Below are 26,319 nucleotides of genomic sequence, written 5' to 3'. Positions count from 1 at the left end.
GTTCCAACCTGCCATGGGCAGGGACACCTTCCACTATCCCAGGTTGCTCCAAGTCCCATCCAACCCAGCCTTGAACATTTCCAAGGATGGGGCATCCACAGCTTCTCTGGGCAACCTGTGCCAGGGCCTCACCAACCTCTGGATGCTGAGAGGAGAGGAGAGGAGAAGGCCTGAACCATAGCTACTATAGAACTTGTAGCACCACAACATTAAAGCTCATCTAAACACCACACAAACATGCAGAGATACGCCAGACTCTCCTGACAGGTAAAAAATTGAAATAAACAATCCTGATGGGGAGAATATGAAATGGCCAGGGAGACTTGTGCAGTGGACAAGCAAATGAACCATTGAGACCATGTCCTTTTCTTACAGCTCTTTTTAGCACAGCGCTCAAACTGCAGACAAACTTTTTTTACTTCCAGACTTAGCAGCATATTCCCATATCAGCCCCTCAAATTACCCAAGTAGCAATCCTTTAATATTTTGGGAAATTTGTCTCCATGTGTTGGAGGAAATCTGCTGAACTACCTCACTGGTCTCCAATTTTTCTTGAAATTCTCATTTATTGCAATTCCCAACAAAAATTGCTAAAAAGACAACACCAAGGTGACAGTTATCTCTTCAGAGCTTGTCATCTATACCTTGGTAGTGTCTTAATGGAGAAAAAAATGGAGAGAAAAAAAAATCATGATTTGTATCAGACCTGTCTTAAACATCCAGATCACAAGATTAGATGAACTGTACCAAAAAGCATGTATTTCTCCCCATGAACTGCAATGGTCTACCCTGCAGTACTATAAATATCAGCACTGCAGACTGAAGTCAGATGAAATCATTTCACCCATGTCCTAGGGAGAGCCCACTTCTTAGCCAGCATTGCTTCCCTGTGCTGGTCTCCTGATGTCTAGTTATGTTCTTGTGCCTTAGGATGAATTTTTGAACATTTCATGCGATTTCTAAACAAACTTACAAATTAAACCTTTAGCTACTGCCTGGTCCAACAACTATCAAGATGACCCTCAATTATTTAAGTCAAGTGCAGCACAAGAAGTTAAAGTCTGTATTGTGAAAAGGTTGAAACATTTCTAATTCATTGGCCATAGTGATGGTTGGGAGCTGTCACCATATAAACAAAACCAACAGTGGGACTGTAAGGACAGCTTGTACAAGGGGTTCACTGCATGTCCCCAAATGCAGGGGACTCTTGAGGGGTCTGAGTTGAGCCCTGACGTACTTGGCAACACAGGTCTTGTGCAAGCTGGGACCGGGAAAGGGTGAGGGATGTAATCTCATGTAATGCAGGCAGGGACAGATTGCTCCAAGGCAGAAGTGCCCACACAGGGTACCTGGACAGTGTCCTGGCCCACTGTCCTGCCTGTTGCCAAACTATCCTGGCAAATTTTACAGGAGAATGGTCCAAGGTGTCTGTAATGAATGGTTTTTGCAACTGTATACAATGACAGAAGATATGCAGGACACCTAATCCATAATGAATATGCCACCCTGTAAGCAATGACCCATCTTATTAACAACCTTAAGGTAAACAGAGGACACACACGTGAGTTAGACACTTGATTTAAGGTAAAGCACTTATGGAGGAGATATAGGAATGATACAGATGGATTTGTTCAGTCCTACTGTTTACAGAATAAGGCCAAAAAATTTAGGGTCTCATATGGATTAGCAGCATGAAAAGCTTCCCCTCCCCCCGTCCCAAAAGCACCAGGCAGTACTTTCAGTTGTTTTACAAGGAGGGTGAGAAGAACATAGTCCTACACTGAAGCTCCTGGCAGATGTTTAGCAACTCTGCACTCTCCAAAAGTAAAATTAGTATTGTCTGACTGATGTAAGCCTGCAAGCCAGCCTGAAGGATTTGGCCCAAGTCCATGGTCCACCTTGTTCCTGCCTTGCACCCAAAAAGCTGCTGACACTGGTGCAAAGCAGCTGTGTCTGCCCCTTTACAAGGACTCTGTCTTCCACTGCTGCAGCTGATTGAGAGGAAACCAATGGATGACAAAAGCATTTAGCTGCTCTTGCTTTTCTTAACAAGCTTTTTTTCAGAACTCTGGTCCCAAGTTCAACCCTGTATGCAGACAGGATCTGGCTCCCAAGCAAACAGCTGCTGTGTAAATCTTGCTGCTCTTGGTTGTGCTTCTGTTAAATGGTACTCAATAAACATGTAATTGTAACATTTTCTTGTGCAGTTATGGGCTGGCAGTTATTTACCAGGAGAACTAATTCTTCCTCTGCCCTATTCCCACCAGTTCATCTGGAACTGGCTGGTTATGATGCTCAGAAGGCATGTGGCCCTCCAAAGGCAGGTGACTCAGGAACCCTTTTCCCTGAAGAGATGGACAATACAGGACAGTTCTGTAAGAATGGAAGAGTCTGAGCTAAACACTGTTGCATTATTAACTCTGCATGACTTCAGGCCAGTCAGGGGGAAAGCAAGGCTTGATCTTTGCCCTGTCCCTGACTGTATTCTGTGGCAATTTCCTTCCTGCATATTCTATGATGTTTCCCACAACTGCTCTGGAGCCATGCACATGTTGGGACCATCTGATGGCACAGCTGACCTGCTCACACCACAGCTTACTGTGCTGCTCAGGATCATCTCTGCCTCCCTGTGCTCCCTTCTCTGCTCCAATCCACCTGCTTCCCATCCCTAAGCTGCATTACAGAAAAACTCACACATTGCTAAATGTCTTTCTTCAGTCCGCACAGTGGATAGATGAACACAGCCAGGGAAGTCCAAAGCAAAACCAAAGGATATTAGACTATAAATAAATGTATTTATGACTGAAAGTACATTTGATAAATTTAAAAAGCAACAGTTTTAGAATCTAAGTGTGGCTTTTTGCACCACCACTCCAATATTATTTTGGCTTAGAAATCACTCTGATTTTCAAGTTATGAATTGTCACCATGAGGATCTTTATCTTCTAGTGTTACCAGAAGCAACAGTCTCAAAGACAGCAGCATCATTGTGGAACTGAGACCATGTATTTACTTTCTAGCAATTGCCATTAGGCACACCATTGTAATTAAGTAATTTAATCTGTTATTTATTCTGGATACAATTTGGCATTTGCCAGTCATTTAAACGCCCTTAACACACTAAGCCATTCATCTCAAACTTGAGCTAAGCAGCCAAACAAAAACCTAAGAGAAATTCACACTAGCACGGCGCATAAATGGAAATGCAGCCTTGTCCAGACATTGACATTGGCTGATCTGCTCCTGTCAGCAGACACAGAGCCCAAGGAAAAAGGCAGAGTTCTACACAGAAACAAGAGGTAAACTGATGAAAAACATGAGCATCCTCAGCTTGCACAGAAGTCACAGGCAACTGCCATTTTCCCAGCTACAGCTCAAAGAAAAGAGTGAAACAGACTAATTACATCCACAAAAATCTTCATTTGCAACCACCATTCTCAGATGCATATCTGCACCCTGAAAATATTCTTACAAATCACCTGATCTTTGCATGAAAGAAACTTCATGAACTCTTTTGAGATGCATCCTGACCATTTCTGGGGAAAGACTGACCTTCTGGAAGCTGTGGGGGTGCACGGTGCAGCCTCCAAGCCTGGAGGCAAAAGCTTCCTGCCAGATCCAGGTGATCAATCACCCAACACACAGTGAATTAACAGCACTAAAAGTTCAAGTTCAGCAAAGAAAACCAGTTTCTTTCAGCGGGTAGAAGGTGCCACCACTGTTGATTGAATTCTTCCTCTAAGAAGTGTGATTGTCAAGTTTGTTGAGATTGGTCAAACAGGAAAAACTCAGTGTTTACAGAAAAAAGGCCTACTTATCCATTGTTCACTTCCCACTGAGAACTCACCTGTCACAATTCAACATGCCTCCAGAAAGGAGAAAAAAAAAGGTAATAATATTTAAAAATCCAATAAAAATATCACCACTGATCTAAGAAAACCCCAACAAATTCAGACTTGTGTTGGTTGTCCTTTGCAATGGGCCAAGCTAAAAATCTACCCTGATTAGCACTTATACATATGCATAAATTGCTTGGAATAAGCAAAACAAAGCCAGTTTTAAAATATTTTAATCTTTACACCACAACAGAAGTGGCAGAAAAAGAACAAAAGTAGGAGATTATAACTAAAAGCTGGCTGCAAAAGTGAACAGAAGGACTAACTGACCTGACTCGAGACTGGCTTTGGGTCTTAATACTCTCACTGAAGTTGTAGCATTGGGTTACATGAGAAAAGCATTAGACTATCAGAGGCTGAATCATTGCATGGCCCCAGAAATACACAGTATATTTGTAGTAACTACTCAGGAATTACCTAGCAGTAGGAGGAGCTTCCAGGTTGATTGAAATGTATTCACACAAACAAAAAGAATTATGAAATGCATCCCCTAGTGCATGGCTTTAGCTGTCAAAACGCTCTAAGGAAAGGTACGGGGGAAGCTCAAATAAGGTAAATAGTAGCATTCAAATTTTAGTGTCCGAAAGAACGAAAAACATCCCTGACAGATATTCCAAACCCTCCTTCACAAGGCGCAAATGTCATCAGAAAAAGCGACTCCGTATAGGAGGAGGGGCTGGAATGGCCCTGCCAGCTGACAGGATTGTTTACCAGCGGCAAAGCAAATGAGATGCACAGCCCAGGAAACCTTTGTTCACTGAGTCGCAGGGAGAGCTTTAACCGTGCGAGGGACAAAAGACGCGCTTTGGAGAGGTGATGCCAAAGGCAAATCTTGGGCCTTTCTCACGGAAGGCGAGGCCGTTTCTCGGTCCGAGCCGGTGCCGGTGCCGTGCCAGCCGCCCCTGGGCTGTGTGTGCAGGGGGAGGCTTTGGGGGAGGCTTTTCTCGCCTCACCCCGCCGGCGAGCCCAAAGGTTGTTGTCAAGCCTCTCCACCGCCTCGGGTGCCAGCCCCAAAAGACGAGCCAGAGGCCCTTGAGCACTATTCCTGCTGCTAACGTGCCGCACTTCCCACTCATCCGCCCGCCCGAGGGAGCTGCAGCGAGGCGCATCCATCGCTCTGCTCTCCCCACCCGCGGCCGCCGGTCCCGCTGCTCCGCCAGAACCCACCGGCACCGCCAGCCCAGCACGGCACTTACGGTTCGCCCGAGAAAACCATTCCTCAGCCTGCAAATCCCAAAGCTGCGAGGGGGGACCGTCTGTGCGGCCGGGCGGGCATGGCAGAGGAAACCCCTCCTCCACAGATGCCCTATTTATTCGCCGCTTTAGCATCCCGGGTGTGGGGGGGAGGCTCGCCCGTCCTGCTCCTCCCCGACCCCGGGTGGGGAGACACCGGAGCTCTCTCTCCCTCTCTCTCTCTCTTTCTCTCCCCCTGTTTTAACCCTTAGGTTTTGCCGTGGGGATTTTACCTGGCGAACGGCCGCATCCCTCCTCAGAACAAAACCACGAGAGCTTTATTCTGACACGAGAGAATTATTATCTCACGGCGGGCGGGTGCCCGCGGCTGGCCACAGAAAGGTCGCGGGTTGGAGCCTCCGGCACCGGGAAAGGTGGATGCGGTGCTCATTTCTTGGGAGAAAGAGGGATTGGAGCCTCAGATTTGCAGCAGAGTCAGTCTGAAGCGAGCCCAGAAAAACGAGCACACGCACGTCCACGCACAGGCACCACGCACAAAGATGTGTCCTTACTTCCCCTGCCTTCTGCCTTCTCGCCTTTACCATTATATCCCGGGTCTTAAAGCACGAATTAAATCTCCCACACACTAACCTGTCCTCTCTTTAACCTTCCAGAGCAGGCAGAAGGCCTCCACTGCAAATAGCCTGTTATGTCAGAGGACAAAATAACCCCTAATCTTCATTTTATGATATCACTGGTCTGTGGAAAAACACACTGTCATGATTTCTGTGTGTTATGACTGCCAGAGATCACGGGGTGGGAAAAGAAAGGCGGAAGTCGGAGAACCTTGGGCTACAAGTCACTCCCCACCCAACCAATATCAGGAAAAAAAAATAAAGAAGTTGTGATAATCCCACCAAAAATGCAAAGAATGATTTTGAAATCAAAAGTTTTTCAGTATTCAGGTAATTTTCCACAGACCTGTACTGACTTGTTGATGGCTCACATGGCAGAACACACAGTGCCTGAGAGGACACAGCACACTGTGAGAGGGTTTTGGACATTTGCACAGGTAAATCATGCCAAATCACCTTCACAGTTTATTGTCCAGAGTGGTTCAAAACCACATTTGAAATGGTTGACCTCAGTAAATGAGGAAATAACCCCCAGCTCTGCAGGCAGACACTGGGAGTGAAGATGGTGTGCAGAAGACAAGGACTCCCCTGGCACTGCCAGCTCTCCCTGCTCCCTGCACACATTGCATAACCAAAATAAGCCCAACCATCATGCCTGAGACAATAATGAATTCTGTCACAGCTTTTGCACTGAAGAGAAGCATAATCCTCAAAGACCAGAGAGAACATGGAAATAAAGCAGGGACTTTTTATGAGTGAAATTTCAACCATCCACATATTTTGTGTACCAAAGAAAACCCAAACCCAGAAATGAGATTTTACAGTGGTACTGCCACAAACCAGCGCAATTCTGCTGGACATTTGCTGTCATTATTCACCTGGGGAAGTCTCCCTGCAGCATATTTTTGCTTCCCTTGCCATGCAATATTGACCTGCAGCAATTTAAAAAGACCTTTGAACCCAGAGTGCACCCACAATGATTGTGGGCTGCCACAGGGTAGGACAGCACACCAACACGTGGTGCCTGATTGTCTGCCCTGCCAAAGGGTAACCAACGTGGTGGAAAATAAACAGAGACCAGCTGAAGGGAGTGCTGTGAACTCACCCGCTCCCCAAACCCATAATCCGGAGCCTGCTGCTGCTGCTGGAGGAACTTTTGGGGCAACACAAGCACAGTGAGGGTGCAAGGTAGGAGAGGGAATTGGCAGCTCACTGCACTCCCCATCAAGCCTCCTTGGACCCCCAGCACAGCACAAGGAGGTGTCACTGAAAAGCTTCAACTCCTTCCCATTGTTTTTGCAACCTGAGAAGTTCCAGTCTGTTCAGGAATTTCAGCCCCCCCAGGGTATGCAGGAAATGAGCTGAAAACACCTTGAATCTCCCAAGTTCTACGAAGGAAGGAAAGGGCTGACTTGAGTGGAGCAGTTTAAGATTCCTGGACAATGCAATGATGCTGGCAGCTTGCAAACACAGGGAGAAGACCCAGCTGCCAAGGACAGTTGCGTTTAAAAGAATGAGAAAGCATATTTGACCTTGCCAGCTTCCCTGAATTTTCATGCTTGTTTAAAGGTCGCAGTCATTTGAACCCATTCCTGCTACATACACAAAAACTTTATCTTTCTCCACAAGGCTGAAAACATGGACTAGACCCACCAAGTAAGAAAACACATCAGTGTGTCTGCAGCCAGAGCAGCTGAGAAATGGCATCCCCTTTCCACAGCTTGGCAGCAAGTGACAAGAGCTGCAGGATGCCCAGAGGTACAGAAATGCACCATCAGTTACTGCAGAGGCTGGTCTGCAGACCCAAAACTCCTGGAGGCAGGAGTTTTGTGAAGGTTTAAGCAGCATCCAAACGCTTTGCACAGCCCTAGGCAGTGCAGACACCCTCCAGTGACACGGGGTGCTCCTCCAGCCTGAATGCAGGCACTAAGCAAACAGCAACGCACAAGGAAAACATTTCCTTTTCACTGGGCTGGGAAGCAAAGTGTGGAGTTAGAATCAGTGAGAGATGGCCCAGGAAAGGGAACACGGCTGTGCACAACACAGTTCCTTGCTAGTTCTTGCCTGTTAATGCATGGCCCAGGAGTGCTGCTCCAGAGCATGCTGAGGATGTAAATCCCACTCAATGGGTTTTTGGTTGTCTACCACCTTTCGTGCAGCCTGTGGACTCCTCCTCCTACTGCTTCAGTAACAAAAGCGAGATATTTTCTGTGTCCATCTTTACAGTCAGCACAACACTCCCTCCCTGCCTGTTAGTATGCTTGTATTCCCCACCCCTCAACAAAGAAGTCAGCACAAACCTCCCGTGGTAAGAGTATCTTCTGAGCTGAACAGAATTCATTTGTTCTCCTTTGCCAACATGCTAATGCCTTGATGGTTACTTTATCCCATGAAAATTAACATTTTGAGACTCTTCCAAGTTTGCAGACAGACGGTGTCTTGGTGCAACACACAAGGCAAAGCTTTTGTCACCACACAGGCTGAGCACAGGCAGATAATGAAAGTGTTAAGTCCAGCAAGTGCAGCCATATGGCAAATCTGAGCTTGTCACCATGAACTAAGAGAATCACTTCAAGGACTAAATGGGGAGCTCACCTAATTTGCCCATCTGTCCCAGGACGTTTATTGGTTTAAAAAGGTGAAATAAGCTATCAGGAGGAATGCTCTGCATTGATACGTTGACTTGCAGGCTGATTTGGTTTCATGCTGGTATCACACAGCCATACACTGCACTGCAGAGAAGATAAAATCTTACATGGGTTGCAGGGACAGCCATGGGGACATCAGCAACCACAGACCTGAAGCTGGCAATATATCTCAATTAGATTCCTTTGCAGATACAGGTTATTCTTCACTCCTGAACCACAGGATCAAAAAGTGCCCATCTACAAGAAAGATTCAGTGCCCAAAAATGAAGGATTGGCTTTGAATACAGTTATTCAGTATACATTTTCTCCTACTCAGTGCCTGGCTCTGTAGTTCACCTCCTTCCCAAATCTTAGCCTGCCATGAAGACATACTGAAATTTGGTCCTTGCCCCTGCGATGGTGGATGGACCACTGGGAGTCAAGTGCAACTACAAATAAAGGCAGCAGCTTGTTGTGTGTTTACCGGAAATTGTTGGAGTTGTATTATTTGTCAATAAAAACCTCTTCGAGTGGTAACAGATTTGGCACCTGAAACCTCAGAAAATTTTCACTTCAATTTTACTTGCCACAGCTACTCATCTGAAAACACAGGAGCAAAACCACCCCCTCATTTCATGGATGTGCTGTGAAAATAAGTTCCTACAAGTAACTTTTATTTAGGGGGAAGACAAGGTTTCCTCTGCATCACAGTCAAAATTTGTCACTTCTCTCCAGGAGCATTCCCCTACCCTCAAACCCTCCAAGCCCTCTGTCACTCCTTCCCAGAGGCATCTCCTCCATTCATTCCTCTTATTCTCCCCAAGCAATGAAGCAGTGCCCAATAAAAAGGGCTTTGCACAGGTCTGCAGATGTGACAGCACTTGTGCAGTGCTCCAGTCTCTTCTGCAGGGCTGCAGGGGATGCACAGTCCCTGTGCCATTCCCCCCAGCCCCCAAACACTATGAGAGGATGTCTGGGCTGTGATGGCTTAATCCAGCAGAGACAACAAAATTCTGCCACCAACCTTAACATGTGTTCTTTCAATGTAGCCTCAATACAAAATTTTTTTAACAATTTCTACAAAAGCAAACTGAGAAGGAAGGAGAGAATTTATCAGCATGAAGCATCATCACAACCCACAGTCACAGGTTACCTCACCTCTAGCCCAAAGCTTTTTGCTTCTCTCTGCTCTCCCTCAAAGATGCCCAATTTCTGTGACATTGGTGATGGGTTGAGCTGCTGCCTCCCCACCATCACCTGAGCTTGAGAGAGGCTGCTCAAAAGAACAGGAGGAACCTCATTTTGAGTGCCCCAAAGCAACCTCTGAGTGAAGTGGACATATCAGTCAACTGATGTCTAATTTAATTCCTTCAGACATCAAATCTCAGTGGCAAGCCAGCACCATAGCAGCAAACTCAAAGCAGAAAGTTGGAAGGTTATAGCAGGGCAAAACAAACTCTTAGAGGAGTGTCCTCAGAGTCTGTTGTGAGTGTCTGGCCTGGTGGTTACTTATGCCTGAGCGGCTGAGAGCCAAGCCCCAGCAAGGTGGATTAGGTGAGGGAGGAGAGGTGCTGCGAAACACTGCCATATGCTGAACCCCTCTTGGAATTAACTCCAAGGGGACCAGCAGAGCCCACAGGGCTGCCTGATAATCTCAAGGCCACCAAGGGAGCTGATTAAAATCACGTTTTGCCAGGCCTTTCCAGTTCATTGCCCTGGTCCTGAGCACCAAGTTGTTGGAAATCACAAGTAGAAGCTGGCGTATTACAGACATTTAGGAATTAAGAACACAGGAACAATCACAAAGCATCACACCAATTCCCCAGCAGCTGCAATATCCACTTAGATACCAAATACTGGGAGCCTTGTTGATGCTCTAGACAAATCCACAATCATGTACTTCCAAAGCACCACTGCACACTTGCCTGAAGGTAAAAATATTTAAGACACACCAGGCAGACAAGTCCTTGTTACAGAGTACTGGAACACAGTTGCCAGATCTCTCTCTAAATGCCCCATCAGTTCTTCAGCATGTTTGCCTAAAGATTACCAGAAATGTGCCATGCCTACCTCACTTTTAAAACAGTGTATTTTAATCTGCATTTAAAAATTGCTACAATTCAAAACCAACACACAGCAGAACAAAAAAAGATCATAGAAGAGCTTTAAATGTGACACATTACCATCAGGTGAGAACAGAAAAAGTGCTATTATTAAAGTGAAGTTTGCTTTCCTATACCAGATTAAAACCAAAGACAAGTCTATCTGCAGTGTCAGATCTTAAGAAGGCAGCTTCTGCTTAATCATTCACAGCTCATGTGTCACCATTAATTCAGATCTCACTCCTGATTAAGGCCCAACATTGTCACAGCACAATCTCCTGCACTTTATCTGTCCCAAATTTAACTGAGCAATAGAGCTGCTGAGACCCCAGAGTGGGGGATCACAGGCAGAACAAAACATTGGGAGGGAGGTTGAGAGCAGTACTAATTTGGTGTTAGCCTTATTATTTCTGGATTACCAATAAACTCAGCAGGAGGTGAGACCAGCCCAGATCCTCCCCCCCAAGCTGTGGAAGAAACTCAGAGATAATAATGAAATGGGATCGTCTCAGTAAGGCTAATACTGAAATGATCATGATGTTCTTAACTCTGTCAAGTATAATAAAGATGCTTAATCCGTTAAGAAGAGGTTGTTGCCTGGACTGTGCAGGTTTTTGTTTTAATTTCAACTGATAGTATTTTCTACTTGACTATCATACAGGAACTCCTGAATTTAAAAGAAACTCATATGGTCTTTCAGTTGTTTTTAGGAGGGAGACTGAGTAAAGAAATAGCACTGATATTAAATGAAATTTCAAACACTTTTGAATGTAAAAAAGGAACATTATCATATAAATCTGACTGTCTACAGAGACAGAATAGAACCTATTCCTAAATTCTGTGCATTCAGACATAGAGTGAAAGAGAGACTTGTGATAAAATAGGAGGCTCTTCTAAAATGCCCAAATGAACTCCTACCATGCTGCCTTAAAATTAGATTGCAATTCAACACATGGAATGGGGAGATCAGTTTGACTCTTCCTTTTACAAAGCTCCCATCATTAAAATTTTATTTTATACCAATTCTTACACCCTGCCCTCTACCATTGGATAAATTAAAACATTTGGTGTCATAATATAGCAATAAATTACAAAAAAACAGCATTCCCTTCAGCTCGACTCTCAGTAATAAATTCCAACTTAACTGGAAAGTCATGTCACTCTGTTTCTGATGGTCAAGGACACAAGCCTCTGACTTTTCTCACATAAAACACTGAAAATCATTTTCTTACCGTGCTCCAATGACATCAAAGAGGTGCTGCCAGCGATCATTGATTTTATTGAGTTTATCATCTATTTCTGCAACTCGGCTCTTGTTGCTGGCCTTGATTAGCTGATCACCCATTTGTTTCAAGTGAAGCTTATTTTCACTGAACAGGTTTATTTCTTCCATGCAGTCCTGATAAACATACACAAACATTGCTTTAATTACAGTGCAAAACAAAACAATAACACTAAAACAAAAATAGGTATTTCTTTTCCCAGGTGTGTGATGTGGAATCAGGTTTGGCTGAGGTTTCTACATTAGCATGTAGAACTCTCACTGAAAACAAAAAGAAAACCTCAATGAAGAAGCCCTCTCACAATCTATGAAAAAATAAGCAGCTTAAGGACTTTCAAGAACCAGAAGTAAGTATTCCTAAAAATAGCAATTGAATGTTCTAATTTTATCTGTTGTTTCCCTGATTTAACATAATTTTTCAATGAAGCTACCTCAAAAGAACCCAAATTCAAGTCTAGGATGGCTTTATTTTGCTGGCATTCCTATCCAGAGGAGATGTGGGATTAGATACTGAGACATTTTAGCCATGGGGCAGAACAGCAGAATAGTAATGGTCTTTAAAATCGAGCTAATACAAAAAGTATTAGAAAGCACCAACTACCATGGGGAAGGGCAGAATCAGGTTTTATATTTGGTTGTAGTAACTTGCTTGCCTGGCATAAGACCTACCCCATGCTTCAATCTTTTCTTTGCCTTCTGCCTACCAGTTGTGTGGATGATGGAGGTGGTGAGAGCAGTGAGGGCTCCCAAGACACCACTCTGAGCAGTGCTGGGTGTGCACATGTGCCCCAAAATCCCAATAACCCAGACCCCACCACCACAGATCACACTCCATGACTAAATGCAGTCTGGTGGCATTTCTGTTCTGCTTTAAGCTCCAAGTCTGGACATCAAGAAGAACTAATGATAGAAAAGCTCACAAAAGCCTGTATGTGGTGGTTTTACATCAGGTATCACTTGCAAGAAGCAAGGAACACATGAGGAATGGTGCCTCTATAAGGAGTTATCTTACTACTTACCTTCTGCAATTTGTCTATCATGTCTTCAATGCTAACATCTGCAGTCTGCAGCACTTTGCTTTCCATCTGTACCAGCCAGGAGCACAGCTCCTTATTCTTCTCATTGAACACGATCCAGGCATTGAGCCTATCCTCGATCTCCTGCTTCCTCAGGGACACCTATAAAACACAATAAATTCTAACAACAGCTTTTTCAGGAAGGAAACCAGCAATTATGAACCTTCTAATTTCTAGTCTGCATTTGATCTTATTCCATTTTGCAGGAGCAGTTATCAAGTATTCTACTTTCCTTTCCAAAGCCAGCAAGATGTTATTACATCTTATTTTGGATAGCAGTACAAAGAGTTGACTAGCAGATTCTCTCTCTCAGAAGAATGAAACTGAGTGACAGCTTTATAAATAATGTGCTTATATAATAATTTAAATGTTATTTAGTGAAAACCTGAAGGAATATAAAGTCAAACACAGAAGGAATATAAAATATATAATTACTACGTATCTACATACTGTTTAGTATGGCCCCATATATAACACAAGAGAAATAACACCTAGATGAGTTCTTTTTCTGCCACTCTAAGAGAAACTTTGCAACTACTGACTGCAATTATTTTATCTTTATAAAAACCTCCCTCTTTTCTTTTCATTTGCCCACCAATAACTGGAGAACTTCCAAAAAATCAGCATCAACAATCTACCCTTTTCATTGAAAACTATGGATTTTTTTCCCCTCCATCAAAAATACATTTTCTGGGATGGATAAACAAATTGTCTAGACAGAGAAATTAAGGTCTGATACTGCCTGAAAAAGCAGAGTTACTATCATTGCTCCAATATCTCAGAAATAAGCAGGGTCACACTTCTAACCAGCTAATAGCACCTGTCTCTAGCCTAGGACTCTTAAATATGTATTTAGTTATTTACCTTGATGGATTCCTGTACTAAGATATATGTAACAAAGGAAGTGAAAAATGATTCTACTGAAGCAACAAAAAAGAGTAACTCCTCCTTCTCACCAATAAATTTTGTCTAAGGACTGTGCATAACATTTTGCTTGTCTTGGCTGTAAATGGCCACTCTAAATATCTCCCCCTGGCAGGAAACACTCCCTCTTCACATCTCACATGCACTTCATACAGCATATGACTCCTCAGAATCCCATTATTGATTCTTCTAGATTAATCTCTTAACAGTATTTTGTACCCCAGAGTGAAGTTTAAATGTGTAGTGTGGAAGCAAGGCCAGCTCCATCTAACACCAGGATCAACACAGAAGGTACCAAGCCATCTCCCACCCACACTGCTTTTGTCCCTTAAATTCTGACCTGCTTTCAAGGAGGGGATGGAGAGGTGAAAGGGATTTCTCAATCCTTCATGACAATCTAAACAAAGAGATGAGGATAAACACACTGTCTTGGGACACAGGGAAACAGTCTCCCAAGTTCTCCATAGGAAAAAGCCTGGAGATTCCAGGGACCTCAGAAAGTTTCAAAGAGGGTCTCTGCTCTGGGATACTCCCATGTACCCTCAACCCCAGGGTTTGGAGGGTGAACCCTTCATCCTTCCTCATCACTTGCACCATCTCCCATGTACAGAGATGATTTTCTTGGTCAGTGGAAGAACAGACTGTGCTTGTCTGTTTGCATTCAGAGCAAAACAAGCTCTGAATGCTGATGTGACTCAAACTCCACAAAATGGGGCAAGGCAGGATTTAAGAGTAAGAAGCACCTTTTAGCTGACTAAGCAATACAGGCTGAGAGTAAAAAACAGGAATAACCCAAAAAATCCCAGACAAACTTCTAGGAACATGAGCCCTTCAAGCCATTGCTGTGAGCACTTTCTCCTCTGTCCAGCTGCCCTGGTACCACCCCCATTTTGCACCGACCATGTCAGCACCGTGCATTCCAAACAGAGGCTAAAATAACATCCCTCTGGATTCTGCCTGGGTTGAATGGTTCAATCTGTGACCTACATGCACCTTGCAAGGGCAGCTCTGTAAATGCTAATCCCTTGAGTGCATCTGCTCCCTCTGCCCAGTTGAGCACAGGCATCTGGCTGCCCCAGGGCCGTGACAGCTGCAGCTCTTTCACCTCCTTGCATTTATTCTGCAGACTTTCCTCCACACAATACATCTTGACTCTAATTTGTTATCCAAAACAAAGCAGTCATGCCAACAACAGAGCTGATAAAGTCTGCTCTCCTACCCTGGTGTCCAGCACTGAACACCACTGTGGGCTCTCCTGAGACTCATTAGGGCTGTGCAAACATTCAGAATCTCCCTCCCTACAGCACTCAACAGATTCCTCCCACTGCAGATTTTGTGTACCTAACACAGTTACATTACTGTCACCTCTTTCCTCCCTGCAAGACAGGCTGAACTCAACGCTGCTCCCTCAGGAAATTAAAATGGAAATTTTGAATAAAATCTGAACTTAAATTACTACATGAAATTACTACCTAATAGACTGGAGCACATATAAAAAACTTTAATTTTCAGGGCTATTCAACACAGTGGGGACAGCAGGCTTCAGCAGCTCACCAAAAAAAATGAAAAACAATGAAGTTTTCTCATTTATAGGCTTAACTACAGATTTCCATTAGGAAAATGGTTCAGGCATTTTGATTTAAAAAATAATGGCTTATATTTCTCAGGAGGGGAGAGGATGTCTCTGGAATTATTTTCAGAGTTCAGGAAAAATAACAGAGAAAACACTGGTTGTAGAACAGCTGTCCAGTTTAAGAACATTCAAATCTTAAATTAAATTCTTCTTTCTCATTGCAATGCAAAAAGAAATTAACTATTTCAATCAGACCAAACAACTATTTCATCATAACAGTTTGTGAAATAAGCACAGTTGTTCGTTACTCTGACAACATCCCCACCAAGATTGCTTTACCTTTGCCTGTGTAAAGGTTAGAAACAAAATACTAACTGGCTGCAATACTTCTTTACAAACTGTAAAATAAAAGCTATTTACTTGTCAGTAAAGAGACTGCAAGAGTTTGGCTTTCTGGTGTGTAGAGCCCCCCAGAGTAACTTAAGACCCTGAAGTATTTTACCTCTTCCAATCCTTTTAACAGGGCAAAGCAAACACACATTCAAACTGCACAATAACCTAATGAATCAAGTCCATGTGACTTTGCTGTAAATGGTCCCCAGCAATTTTACACACAACACTAAATTAAGTGTAATACAGCAACAAGCCACAAAGAATGCAAATGTTTCACAGCATTTTCCTGCTACAAAAAACACATGTCAGTTCTCAGCGTGTTCAAACCCAAGGAGTTAGTATTTAAACACATTTAAGTTTTTCTGCTGGCATTTTGTTTTAACATCCCTCTTCCTTTCCCTGCTGCATGGCCTCAGGCAATTCCTGCTCATCTCTCCCTGCCTTTGGCAGCCCAGAACAAAGGCACCTCTTCCAGTAAACAGCTGCATCTGGGCTCTGTGCAGTTCCACACTCACTTCTTACAAAGGGTTTGTTTGCAACAAAACCCTCGGCAGCCTGTCCAAGACACAAAGGGCCAACTCCATCCCTGGAGCAGCCCCATTCCCTCTCAGCAGTGCCAAAGGGAGCCAAGCCCAGGAGAAACCCCTGTGCTCCCCCAGGGACATCACCCCCCTACAAACACCCCGGAGGAGGCTGAGACTTACCCGCAGGCAGAGCTCTTCCCACTGCCTGTGCAAATGCTCCACTTGCTCCTTGAGCACCATCATGTCCTCGGTGAGGATGAGGTGAGCCAGCTCTGCCTTCATGGCCTGCAGCTCCTTCATGTCGTGGGCCCAGTCTGCCAGCGACTGCTCCAGCTCCTGCATGGAAACACACCCGGCACAAGCCTTGGCACTAAGCTCCTCGGCTTTCCAAACCTGCTGGCTAATCCCTGCCTGCCCTGTGGGGGAGGAGAGCAGGGAATGTGCGGCCGCCTGTGCCGCTCTCCAGTGGGGCTGGGCTGGGCAGGATCCCTGGGGGATTGCTGGATCCCCACTGGAACCCCACTGGATCCCCACTGAATCCCGTGGCAGTGTCCCTGCTGACCCACTGGTACCCATGGCTGCATCCCAAAGTGCTGGAACACAGCCTGGCCCCGGCAGCTCCTCTGCTCCAGGGCAGCTTTTGGGTTCTCACACCCAGGCTGGCACATGCCCGATTATTTGGGGTTTCCTTTATTCCTGTTGTAAGTGTTTTGGACAAGTTGCTTTCCACCTGCGTTTGCTTCAGTTTGAGGTTATTTTTCTAAACACACAAAAAATTAAATCAGTTGCCTTCTCTAATGAGTGATTTCATAGGCATTTCCTCAGATTTGTGAGGAATGTGGAGCTTTTAAACTGCTTTTGCACAGAGAACAGACTCTCTTTTCTGCTTTGCTCCCCCAGCTCCCCTTTCTCTATATTATAAGTTACACATTTTTCATAACACTGTTAAAAACATCACCTAAAAGGCAGAGGTACCACTGTGTGCAGCTGGGGAATATGACACTCTACACACAAGATCCTAGGTCTCATTTTGCAAAAATAGCTGCTGGGAAGGGTCACTGACTCATCTAACAAAAAAAAAAAAACCCAAAACCACCTCTTTAGAGAGAATCCAGTTTGTCTCATTTTAAAGGGAAAAAAACCTGTGAGAGTTTGTGTCAGAAGTGGGCTGGGTCTAAACCCTGTGAGGATTTTCACAGGTCTTGGACCCAGCTTCAACACTAGAGGAAAATACCAAACAACTATGACTCTAAAATTTACCTGAGATCACAGTACTCCTATAGATGTGCACACATGCATTTATGTCTCTTAACAAGGAGCAAATCCTGAGCAATTACAGAGCTAACTATGGAATTTCATGGGACTTTGCTAGCCTCATGTAAGGTCCGGGGCTGAAAGAAAAATAGCTTCAGTCCAGATAGAAGTGAAAAGCAGGAGGTGCACCATTTTAGTCCTTTATTGTATTATGACACCTACTAGCAGCACTTTTACTGGCACTGTCTGACCCTGATGCCTCTGCAGCTGAATTTCTCTTGCTGGGATAAGAGGCAGAAGCTGTGTGCTTCCATCTCACAGGTAATTCAGGGCTACAGCAAGGCTGCCCTGGGAAAGGCAGCCAGCACTCACAAAGAAGATTTCAGACAGCTGATAATGAGTTCAAAGCCTTGGCTCATTAATAGGCTTATTTGTTCCCACTACACAGGTCAACAATTCACTTCATAAAAGGATGATGAAAGACTGACCACTCCAGACAAAATGTCTCCTATCCCTTGGAAATGCTTTTCTTGCCACTTAATTTTCATGGTGCACTATGGGCTGCAAGGAATTTTGCCACTCCCTTACTCTTAATTTTCCTTCTCTTTAATTATTCCCAGATCCTGCAGGTATGTATGGTGCTTTGCAGAATTACAAAGGTCTCTTGCCTGAGGAGCTCCATGTGTGCAAAATGGACTGGGAAACAAAAAGGGAGATTCAGTCAGGGGAATAGCAGCCAAATGAGCTGAGAGAAGGGAGCTTTTACTCTTTTGTTTGAGAAACTACTTATTTTATAAATGCAGATTTGTACAGGGAACAGAAGCAGGAAAAAAAATCCAAACACTACTACTACTCATAGTCTTTTTGGTGTGGACTTTGGAGATGGGCAGCAAACATGATGGTGTAAAGGAGAGAAATTCAGTGTCACTGAAGATCAGGTAAGAGGGAAAACTGATTTTACATGGATGAGGTGTTGTGCAAAGACTACATCAATTTAAACACAATATGGCTATTCATACCTTAATATATTCCTTGCCTTTGTGGAGCTCTTCATGTTCAACAGGGAGTGGATCCTTTACTTTCTCCTTTAGCTCTTGCAGTCTGCTTTCCAGTTCCTTGATTTGCTTTTCAAAGTGGTCACAAGTCTGCTCAGGAACACCCAAGGATGTATAAAAGATGAGAATAATTCATCATGACATACTGAACCACACAGATATGTTACAAAATAGCATCTTCAACCCACTGAAATAATGTGCTCTGGTTTTTTGAATTTTCTTTTTTGATACATAGTGCCACCCACAATGATTTGGTGCTTGGATTTACAGAACTTCAAGCCTCTCCTATTTAAGGCTTGTCTTAGAGATTATTTCTGCTCATTTTGTTTTGTTCAACCCAAGAAGTTTTAAGTATGGTTTCTGGACTGTATCAGTGACAGCATTCAATTTTACGACACACCTAATGTGCTACTCAGCCATGAAAGCAAATTTGTTGCTCTGAGGAAATAAATATGACCAGCTCTTCTATTTAGATGTTTAACAACATGAGGCTGAACAAGTCTTGTTAACTCTAAGCTAAATTTTAGTTTCACAGCCCAAAGCAGGAATGAGCTCCAGGCCATGGGGAGCTTGAGAACAGTCAGAGCAGGAACATCCATTGTTTCAACAAATGGAATCCAACTCAATTTCCTTTGGAAAACCAGGGGACCACAGTTTCAGCTTATCTCAAACCCTGCTGACACAGGACAGGCACTTTCCTCAGAGTGTCCCTGCAGTGAGCAGCTCATCCCCCTGGAGATGGTGGGACAGGGAAGCTCTTGAGTCCCAATGCCAGAGCAGCAGGTGGGGAGGGCATCATCTACCTGTAGGGTGCCACTGAACTGCATCTTCTTCTTCTCCAGCAGGGCCTGGGTTTTCCCCCAGCACTGCTGTAGCTGGCTGAGCTCCTCCTGGAGAGCAGCGCTGGTCTCAGGATCAGAGACAGTGCGCAGCTTCTCCCCGACATCAATGACCAAGGTGTACATGGCTTGCCACCTCTGCAGGATCACTGCCTTACTCTTGAGAAGGAAAAAGAAATAAATTAACTTTCTAAGCTGCTCTTAAAAAGTTACAGAAGTGCTTTCCCAGTATTTCACTTGAGAAGATGACTCACAAGGCACAACTTTGTTCATCGGTCATGAAAGAGGAATGAATACATCTCCTATGTGCTTCTTTCATTTCAGAAAAATTATGTTTTCTCTGATATTTTGATTTATAAAACTCTACAACAGGTTTTCTCATAGACTGAATCTATAGGGTGAAAGTGCAGCAGTCAAAAAAAGATGGAAATTCAGTTGTACTAGTAGATTGTATTTTTCAAAACAAAAAATACAATCTAAGTTCTGCAACCACCTCTAACATCAACATCTCAGGCTAATTTTTTCAGAGATAACAGGCATGTTAATCATGAGGTACTCCATGTGAAGTAAGCCATCAATAATAATTTGTCCACAACAAATTGATCTCTAACACAGAGTTTCTTTCTGCAGAACAGCAGCAGGACGAAAAGGGCAATTTGAAATAGGAGAGAGAAGACTTTCTGGGTTTTCTCACTAAGAAAAAAGCATGAGCACTAAGTTGTAAAATCTACTGAAAATCACCTTTACACAGCAGGTAGAAATAAAGATTAAATAAACAGGGCAAGCACCAAATGGAATACTGGTAATGTGTTAATCCATCAACACTAGGTGTGTGGTTACACAATATAAATCTTGGACTGTGCAAATGGCATTCAATAGTATGACTTTAAAAGGTTTTAGATTGTCTTACACAACCATCAAGTTCACTGCTTGTTTCTACTTTCCCATAAAACAAAGGGTGCGTAGTTAAATGTAAAGCCAAAATTAACAAAGGAAAATATTTTTTTCTACTGCATGTAAAATGCAGAACTCACTGTTCTGAAGAACTGTTCACCAGGTTTGTGCATCCTGGAGTGAACAGACTCCTTTACAAGTGTTTTTTCCTTTGTTTCTGGCATCTCCTGCCCATCCTTGCACACACAGGACCTAAATGGCCTGTCTTGCCCCATAAGTGCCTTCCTTCAGGCAAAATAAAAGGCCTGAATTCGGCAGTCATGTCAGTAAGATGCACACCTAGAGGTTACCTGCTGACTAGGCTGTCTGTCTCATCTTCTGGCACTCTGATTTTCCATTTTCACATCCATAAGATTTTTAAACCATGCAAAGCCTGTAAAGGGCCATGCTGATGAAGAAGTTTCTGACTATAATGAGCCTTTTGCAATGTCATTGCTTTTTAATTTATGTTCAACTTTAAGGAAAAAGTGTCACCAATCATTTCTCCCCTAATAAAATGTGTGATTTTAAAGCTTTTTACCTTATTGGACAGAAGTTGTTTCAGTCTGAGGGGAAAAGCCCACATATTTTAGATTTATGAGAAGTAAACACAGTACCTTGAAATCATGAATTACATTTCTAAGCTGGTAAAGGCTGTAACAGTCCTGGCTCTTCACAGCTGCGAGGAAGCTGTTTGTGTCATCAAGGAATCTGTTGAGGCTCTGCAGGGAACTCTTGAAGAGCTGCCACTGGCTCACAAGTCCATCAATATCCTTCTTCCTCTGCTGAACCATCCGGATAACATTCTGCCACTGCTCCTTCAGCAGCGTGAGCTTGGAAATAAACTCTGTCCTGAAAATTACAAGGGCTGAGTATTAATTTATTTTGATCTCAAGGCTGCATATTACAGTAATTGAGATGGAACTCCATTTGGCAAAGTTGTTTTCCAATTATAATACCAACAATGCAATAAAGCTCTTTGCAGCCCTAAGCTCAGCCCTGCTCTCTGCATTCCATCTTTTAAGCAATCCAAACAACCTCTTACAAAAAGGGGTAAGGCAAGGCCATCTTGCAGCTGTGGTATAGCAATATACACAGTACAGCAATCAGACACAATATGCACTAAACACTTCTCTGAAGAACGAAAAGGTCAGTCCAAGTGAGACAAGGTCGCTGATTACACTGCAAAATTGATCTGCACAATGGAAAATCGTGTAGTTATCGAAACCATTTAAGCAGTTATTTTGTCCTCTTCCTCAACGTGGTCAGATGATCCAGCAGATCTGGCTGGTTGATTAAGGCAACGCCATCTATCAATTCTGCTTCTCTGCAGGAGGCCATTGTCCCTGATTTGCTCTTAGACAAACCCTTGCCTTTGTGCAGGTAGTTTCCAACACAAAAATCCAGCAGCTCAGCTTAGTTTAGCTTTACCTTCCCTGGCAGTTTTAAGCCAAGCTATGGATTTCATACTGGCATGTCTGAGGGGAGCACACACACTGTCCTGCTAAGTCTCTGGAAGCAGCAAGATCTGGCAGGGAGGGAAATGTGTTCACCCCAAACACCTGAGGCAGCTGAACCTCTGCTCACAAACATCACCTGCTGTTTCTCACGCTACATTGATTAAGGTGTAAGATCATGCTGATAAAAAACAGGTTTAGGCACCATGTGTTTGGGGTTTCATGGTTTCATGGTCAGTGAGTCAATGCCCTGCCAGGAGCAATGTGGACAGTCCACTCCTCTGCACTCTGAGAAGCAAAGAGGTCCAGGAAGAGGGAGAAGATCCTTCATATGCAGCATCCTCATTATGCTCTGTGGGCAGGTGGCTTCTCAACCACAGCTACATAACAAAAGACTCCTGTTCAGGAGCAATTATTTTTGTTTTCAGCCCAGCCTGTAACTATCCCAAATGCACTCTGGTCAGGGCACCTGTGTTTCTTTCTCACTGCACCTACTCATGCTTTTATAAAATGGGACAGGTGATCATTCAAAGAGTCAACCCAGCTAAGAATTTGGGTTTATGTCCTCATAAAAGCAAAGATTCCATACCAATCCCAAGGAAGACAGCATATTCACTAAATTACCAAGATCTTAAAGACAAAACCCAATAAAGTACCTTTTCTCTGCTTCTCCAGATTCCAAGGAGAGTAGAACTTTTTCTATGATAGAATTAAATGTCTGCTGATTTATGGAAATCTCAGTCTGCAGCATCTGAAAATACCAAGAGAACAAGTTTTAACTATTCAGTCGAGTAAACCTTGCTGTGAAAGCTGCTTCTGCTCCTCTAGAGGGACAGCATTTATTTAATTGTAAATGTTGAAAACTCTGTTATTTTCAATTCTTAGTGTCAAATGCACCCTGAGAGTCCACAGTTCTTGGATGCCAGGAGGAATTTGCACATATGTGAATAGCAGGCCCCACCATGAGCTGGATGATACAGATCTGAAACCTAAAATTTTTTGACTGTTTCTCTGTAATAAATAGCAAGTGTTTGGGAGAATGCCAGCCAAAAAAATATTCCACCAAAATCTAACAATTGGTCAAACCAGAAACACACTGTGAAAATGCTATTTTAAATGCATTTCTTCCAGAAACTGTTAAGATTGCTGCCTGGTCACCAGTGAACTATCCAGTTAGTTGCCACAGGCTCCAGTGTTCTGGGACAGGCAGACAAGTACACCTTAGGGCTGGAGAAATTTAGGAGTTCCATGACACAGCACTTGAAGATGCACTGCTAAAGGTCTGATCCTTGCAAAAACAGGGATCTGTCTCTTTGGAAAAGGATCTTCATGTTTCAGAGTTTTTACCTTTTCAAGAGTGAAATGCTCTGCAAAATCTTGCACAGATCTAATCTCAAAAGGCACAGCATTTTCTAGTGATTTCCCCCTGCCTTCATCATTCAAGATGCTGCTTCTGTTTTTAGAGTTAACTTTACCTCATATACTCTCTGTTGCTCTTGCAGTTCTTCAAACCGTCCTGGAATATCTGTTTTTAAGGCTTCTTTCATTTTTTCTAGGAATTTCATCCACTTCTCACATTTCAGAAAGAATTTCTTCTCATCATTTTGGGGTCCCTCAAGCATACTATAAAACAAAATGAATAACCAGAAACTTCTGTTGGTGGATGTTTTTCTGGATGTGTTTACAGGTGTTCTAATGTGGTGGTTAATAAAATTAACATAGTGGGGGTTTCACTTGGCACTTCGCTCCCTTCTTCCCCTATGAACATCCAGGTTTTTGCTTCAAGTGAATTGGAATAGAAATGGCCACTGAAATATCAAGTAAACTGAAAGGGCAGAATTCCACCTGCCAAGCCCCTAAGAAACAGATTACAAGACATCCCATGCTTTAACTTGGTTTTCATATTAATCACAGCAAAGGGAATTGTTACTAGTGATTTTTTTTTTTGTTTTCATTTCATACCTGCAACATTCCAGAGCAGCTGCTGTTTTCTGACTCCACTGCCGAGTCAGGCTCTGCATTTTCTTCAGGGTGAAGTCACTGAGTGGCAGCTTTATGCTTGCTTCATTCAAACTCTCTATGCTTGGAGAAAGTGCAGCAAGCTCCAGTGTTTGATTCTGGAAGAAAAGGAAAAATAAATTATTGCAAAGAAGTACTGCCCTTCTTTCATGTCAAAGCATAGAAACTTACTCTCCACAACTTGAAAATGCCCAATGTTTCTGTGTTAACTTCAAAAAATACAAGGGGGAAAAAAAAAGTAATAACTTTTACACAGGACTCACTTTTCCAACAGTACTGAACAGATACTCAAGACCTAGTATTTACTTCATACCCTATATTGAGGGAAACAGGGTAGCTCCAGAGCAAAGCTGGGGAAAAAAATCTCCCATCAACCCCAAATCTGGGTGATGTTCCTCTCTTCTATGCAGGCATTTGGCCTGAAATGGAGATCTAGAGTTTCTAAACTTTAATCACTGCTTTTTATGTTTTGGCTGAATTATAGTTAGTCTGATGAAAGTGCTGCAACTGTGACATTCAAGACACAAAAGGCCCCTTGAAGTGGGCAAGAGCTGAACATTATCTTTTTGTATTTGGGAATGCAAACATACCATGAGCAATTCTGAGTTATCTCCCTCCTCTAGACAGATGCTATCAAAGGTGTCTGTGCAATTCTTGACACGACCCTCCAGCGTTTCCAGGCAACTGTTGAAATCCTCCAGTTGTAAAAGATTGAACTGGGTGAATATTGAAAATGTACATGAGTTACTATTTATTACACTTTTTCAGTATACAAAAAGGAGCAATAAGCAGTATTATCAGGAAAACAAACAGTTATTAAACCTAAATTCTAATGTATTTATAACTCTCTATTGAACTTTTTTCTGTTTTTCAACTGACAAGGGGAAAATTTAACCCAAAGCAGAGAGCAAGAAACAGAATCTCAAAATTCCGAGACAGCTGTAATTCTGTGAAAGGAATAGGGGTTTCTGTGATACCTTTCATAGCTTTGTGCTATTTAACTTATTGTAAAATGGGAAACTCAGCTTATCAGAGGGGGAAACTTGTGAAAATGAGCTTCCTTTGAGGTACACACAGAGCCTGCTCCCACATCCCTGCACAACCAAAGCTGTGCAGCTTACATGAACTCTGTGGAGGAATCAGTAGGGCTGGAATTCAACTTTCCTTTAGCAGAACAGCACTGGGAAAGCTTTTACTTTCCGTCCAGAATTAAACTCCACATGTCTGAGAGCACTTACACAACAACAGTTTTATATGGGTTGAATGGCAAAAACTGGTTTGTAGAGAGATATTTGCTGTGGTAATACTACAGGGTTACACCAGAGAAAACAACTGCCCAGAAAAGCATTTTTTCATGCAGTGAGAAGCTCACAGGGAATATGAGAAACCTGTTATCTTTACAAAGATTTCTGGCTTCCAGCCATTAACTGTGCTGGTAGATGGATCATAAATAGAGCTGGCTTCAAATGTCTTGATGAATTTAGGTTTATTTTAAAACAGAATAATTTGTTGAAACCAGACTTTTTCCACAGGAACAGACTAATTCCACATCAGTAAATGTCCAGCAGTACATTTTGCTTGGAAGCTTTCTCAGGAATACCTGTGCAGAGGAGAAGTTAATCCTCCACTACTCTGAGCAAAGCTCCTGGATCCAGATCTCTCCCCACCTGGTCTGAACAGGAATGTGAATCTGGTCCTCAGAATTACATCAAATGGCCACAGTTTTCTGTTTGGTTTTGGGTTCACTACATGAACTCTTTCCAAGGAAAACTGAAGCCTATAGGTTTTTTTTCAAGGCAGAGCTGAGAAAGTTTACAACTTACTTCAGTGTTCCAAGAAATAAAAATACATTTCCTAATCTTTAATCATCTGAGGGTCCTGGGGATAATACGCCCACTGAAAAAGTCTGTTAGAGCAACTTTTCACCCTTACAAACATGTAAGGGTGAAATCCTTCACCTGTCCCTCTGGCTTTATGTATAAAGAAATAAATTCATATAAATTTATCATCCAATTTATTTAATTGGAATTTCAATTCAAGAACTATAGTGCTCTAATGAGGAATGTGGTTCACACAGGACACTAGTGAAGAAGTTATTCCACACTAACAGTTAATTTAATATTAAAAAAAATCCACAACAAACCTGAAGTTCATCCAACTTCCTCTGCAACATCTTTTCCAAATAGGTTGCTCTCTGGAATGGCTGCAGCTTCTCCATCAGAACAGCTTCAGCAGCTGTCCCAGCCTGCTGTTTTATCCTGTCAGCCTGCAAATAAATCTGGGTTCGGCATCCTGCGATGTTTTGAAGCTCATGCTGTAAATTCTGATGAGAGAAAGGGGAAAAAAAAAGTCAGTAAATGAATCAGATCATCATTCATGTGCCACTTTCATTTGGTATCTTTTGTTGCTGTAACTAAACTCTTTTTGTTGATCCCATCTGGGAGCCAAGCTCAGCTATGGTGAAAGCTTCAGCCTTTTACTTGGAGGATAATGGGAATTGCATCCATTGAGTGCAGTGCTGGCAAAGGCACAGTTCAAAGTTCAGTGGAGCACCAGT

The 26,319-nt window shown here is 43.1% G+C and overlaps 1 protein-coding gene across 1 annotated transcript in view; it reads right to left on the bottom strand.

Annotated features, from left to right (window-relative positions):
* Positions 1-26,319, bottom strand: part of SYNE2 (spectrin repeat containing nuclear envelope protein 2) — a 172,583-nt gene that overhangs the window by 19,225 nt on the left and 127,039 nt on the right. Inside the window, 11 exon segments of the mRNA XM_083863278.1 lie at positions 11,666-11,832; positions 12,735-12,893; positions 16,386-16,541; positions 18,479-18,604; positions 19,318-19,512; positions 20,904-21,138; positions 22,400-22,494; positions 23,219-23,366; positions 23,706-23,860; positions 24,353-24,478; positions 25,906-26,085. Of these exon segments, the coding sequence (XP_083719404.1) occupies positions 11,666-11,832; positions 12,735-12,893; positions 16,386-16,541; positions 18,479-18,604; positions 19,318-19,512; positions 20,904-21,138; positions 22,400-22,494; positions 23,219-23,366; positions 23,706-23,860; positions 24,353-24,478; positions 25,906-26,085 (1,742 nt within the window).

The sequence above is a fragment of the Zosterops lateralis genome (assembly GCF_965231275.1).
Source record: "Zosterops lateralis genome assembly, chromosome: 6".
NCBI classification, from domain to species: Eukaryota; Metazoa; Chordata; class Aves; order Passeriformes; family Zosteropidae; genus Zosterops; species Zosterops lateralis.
The sequence above is the reverse complement of the archived record's forward strand: the minus strand, read 5'-3'. Positions and strand labels throughout refer to the sequence as shown.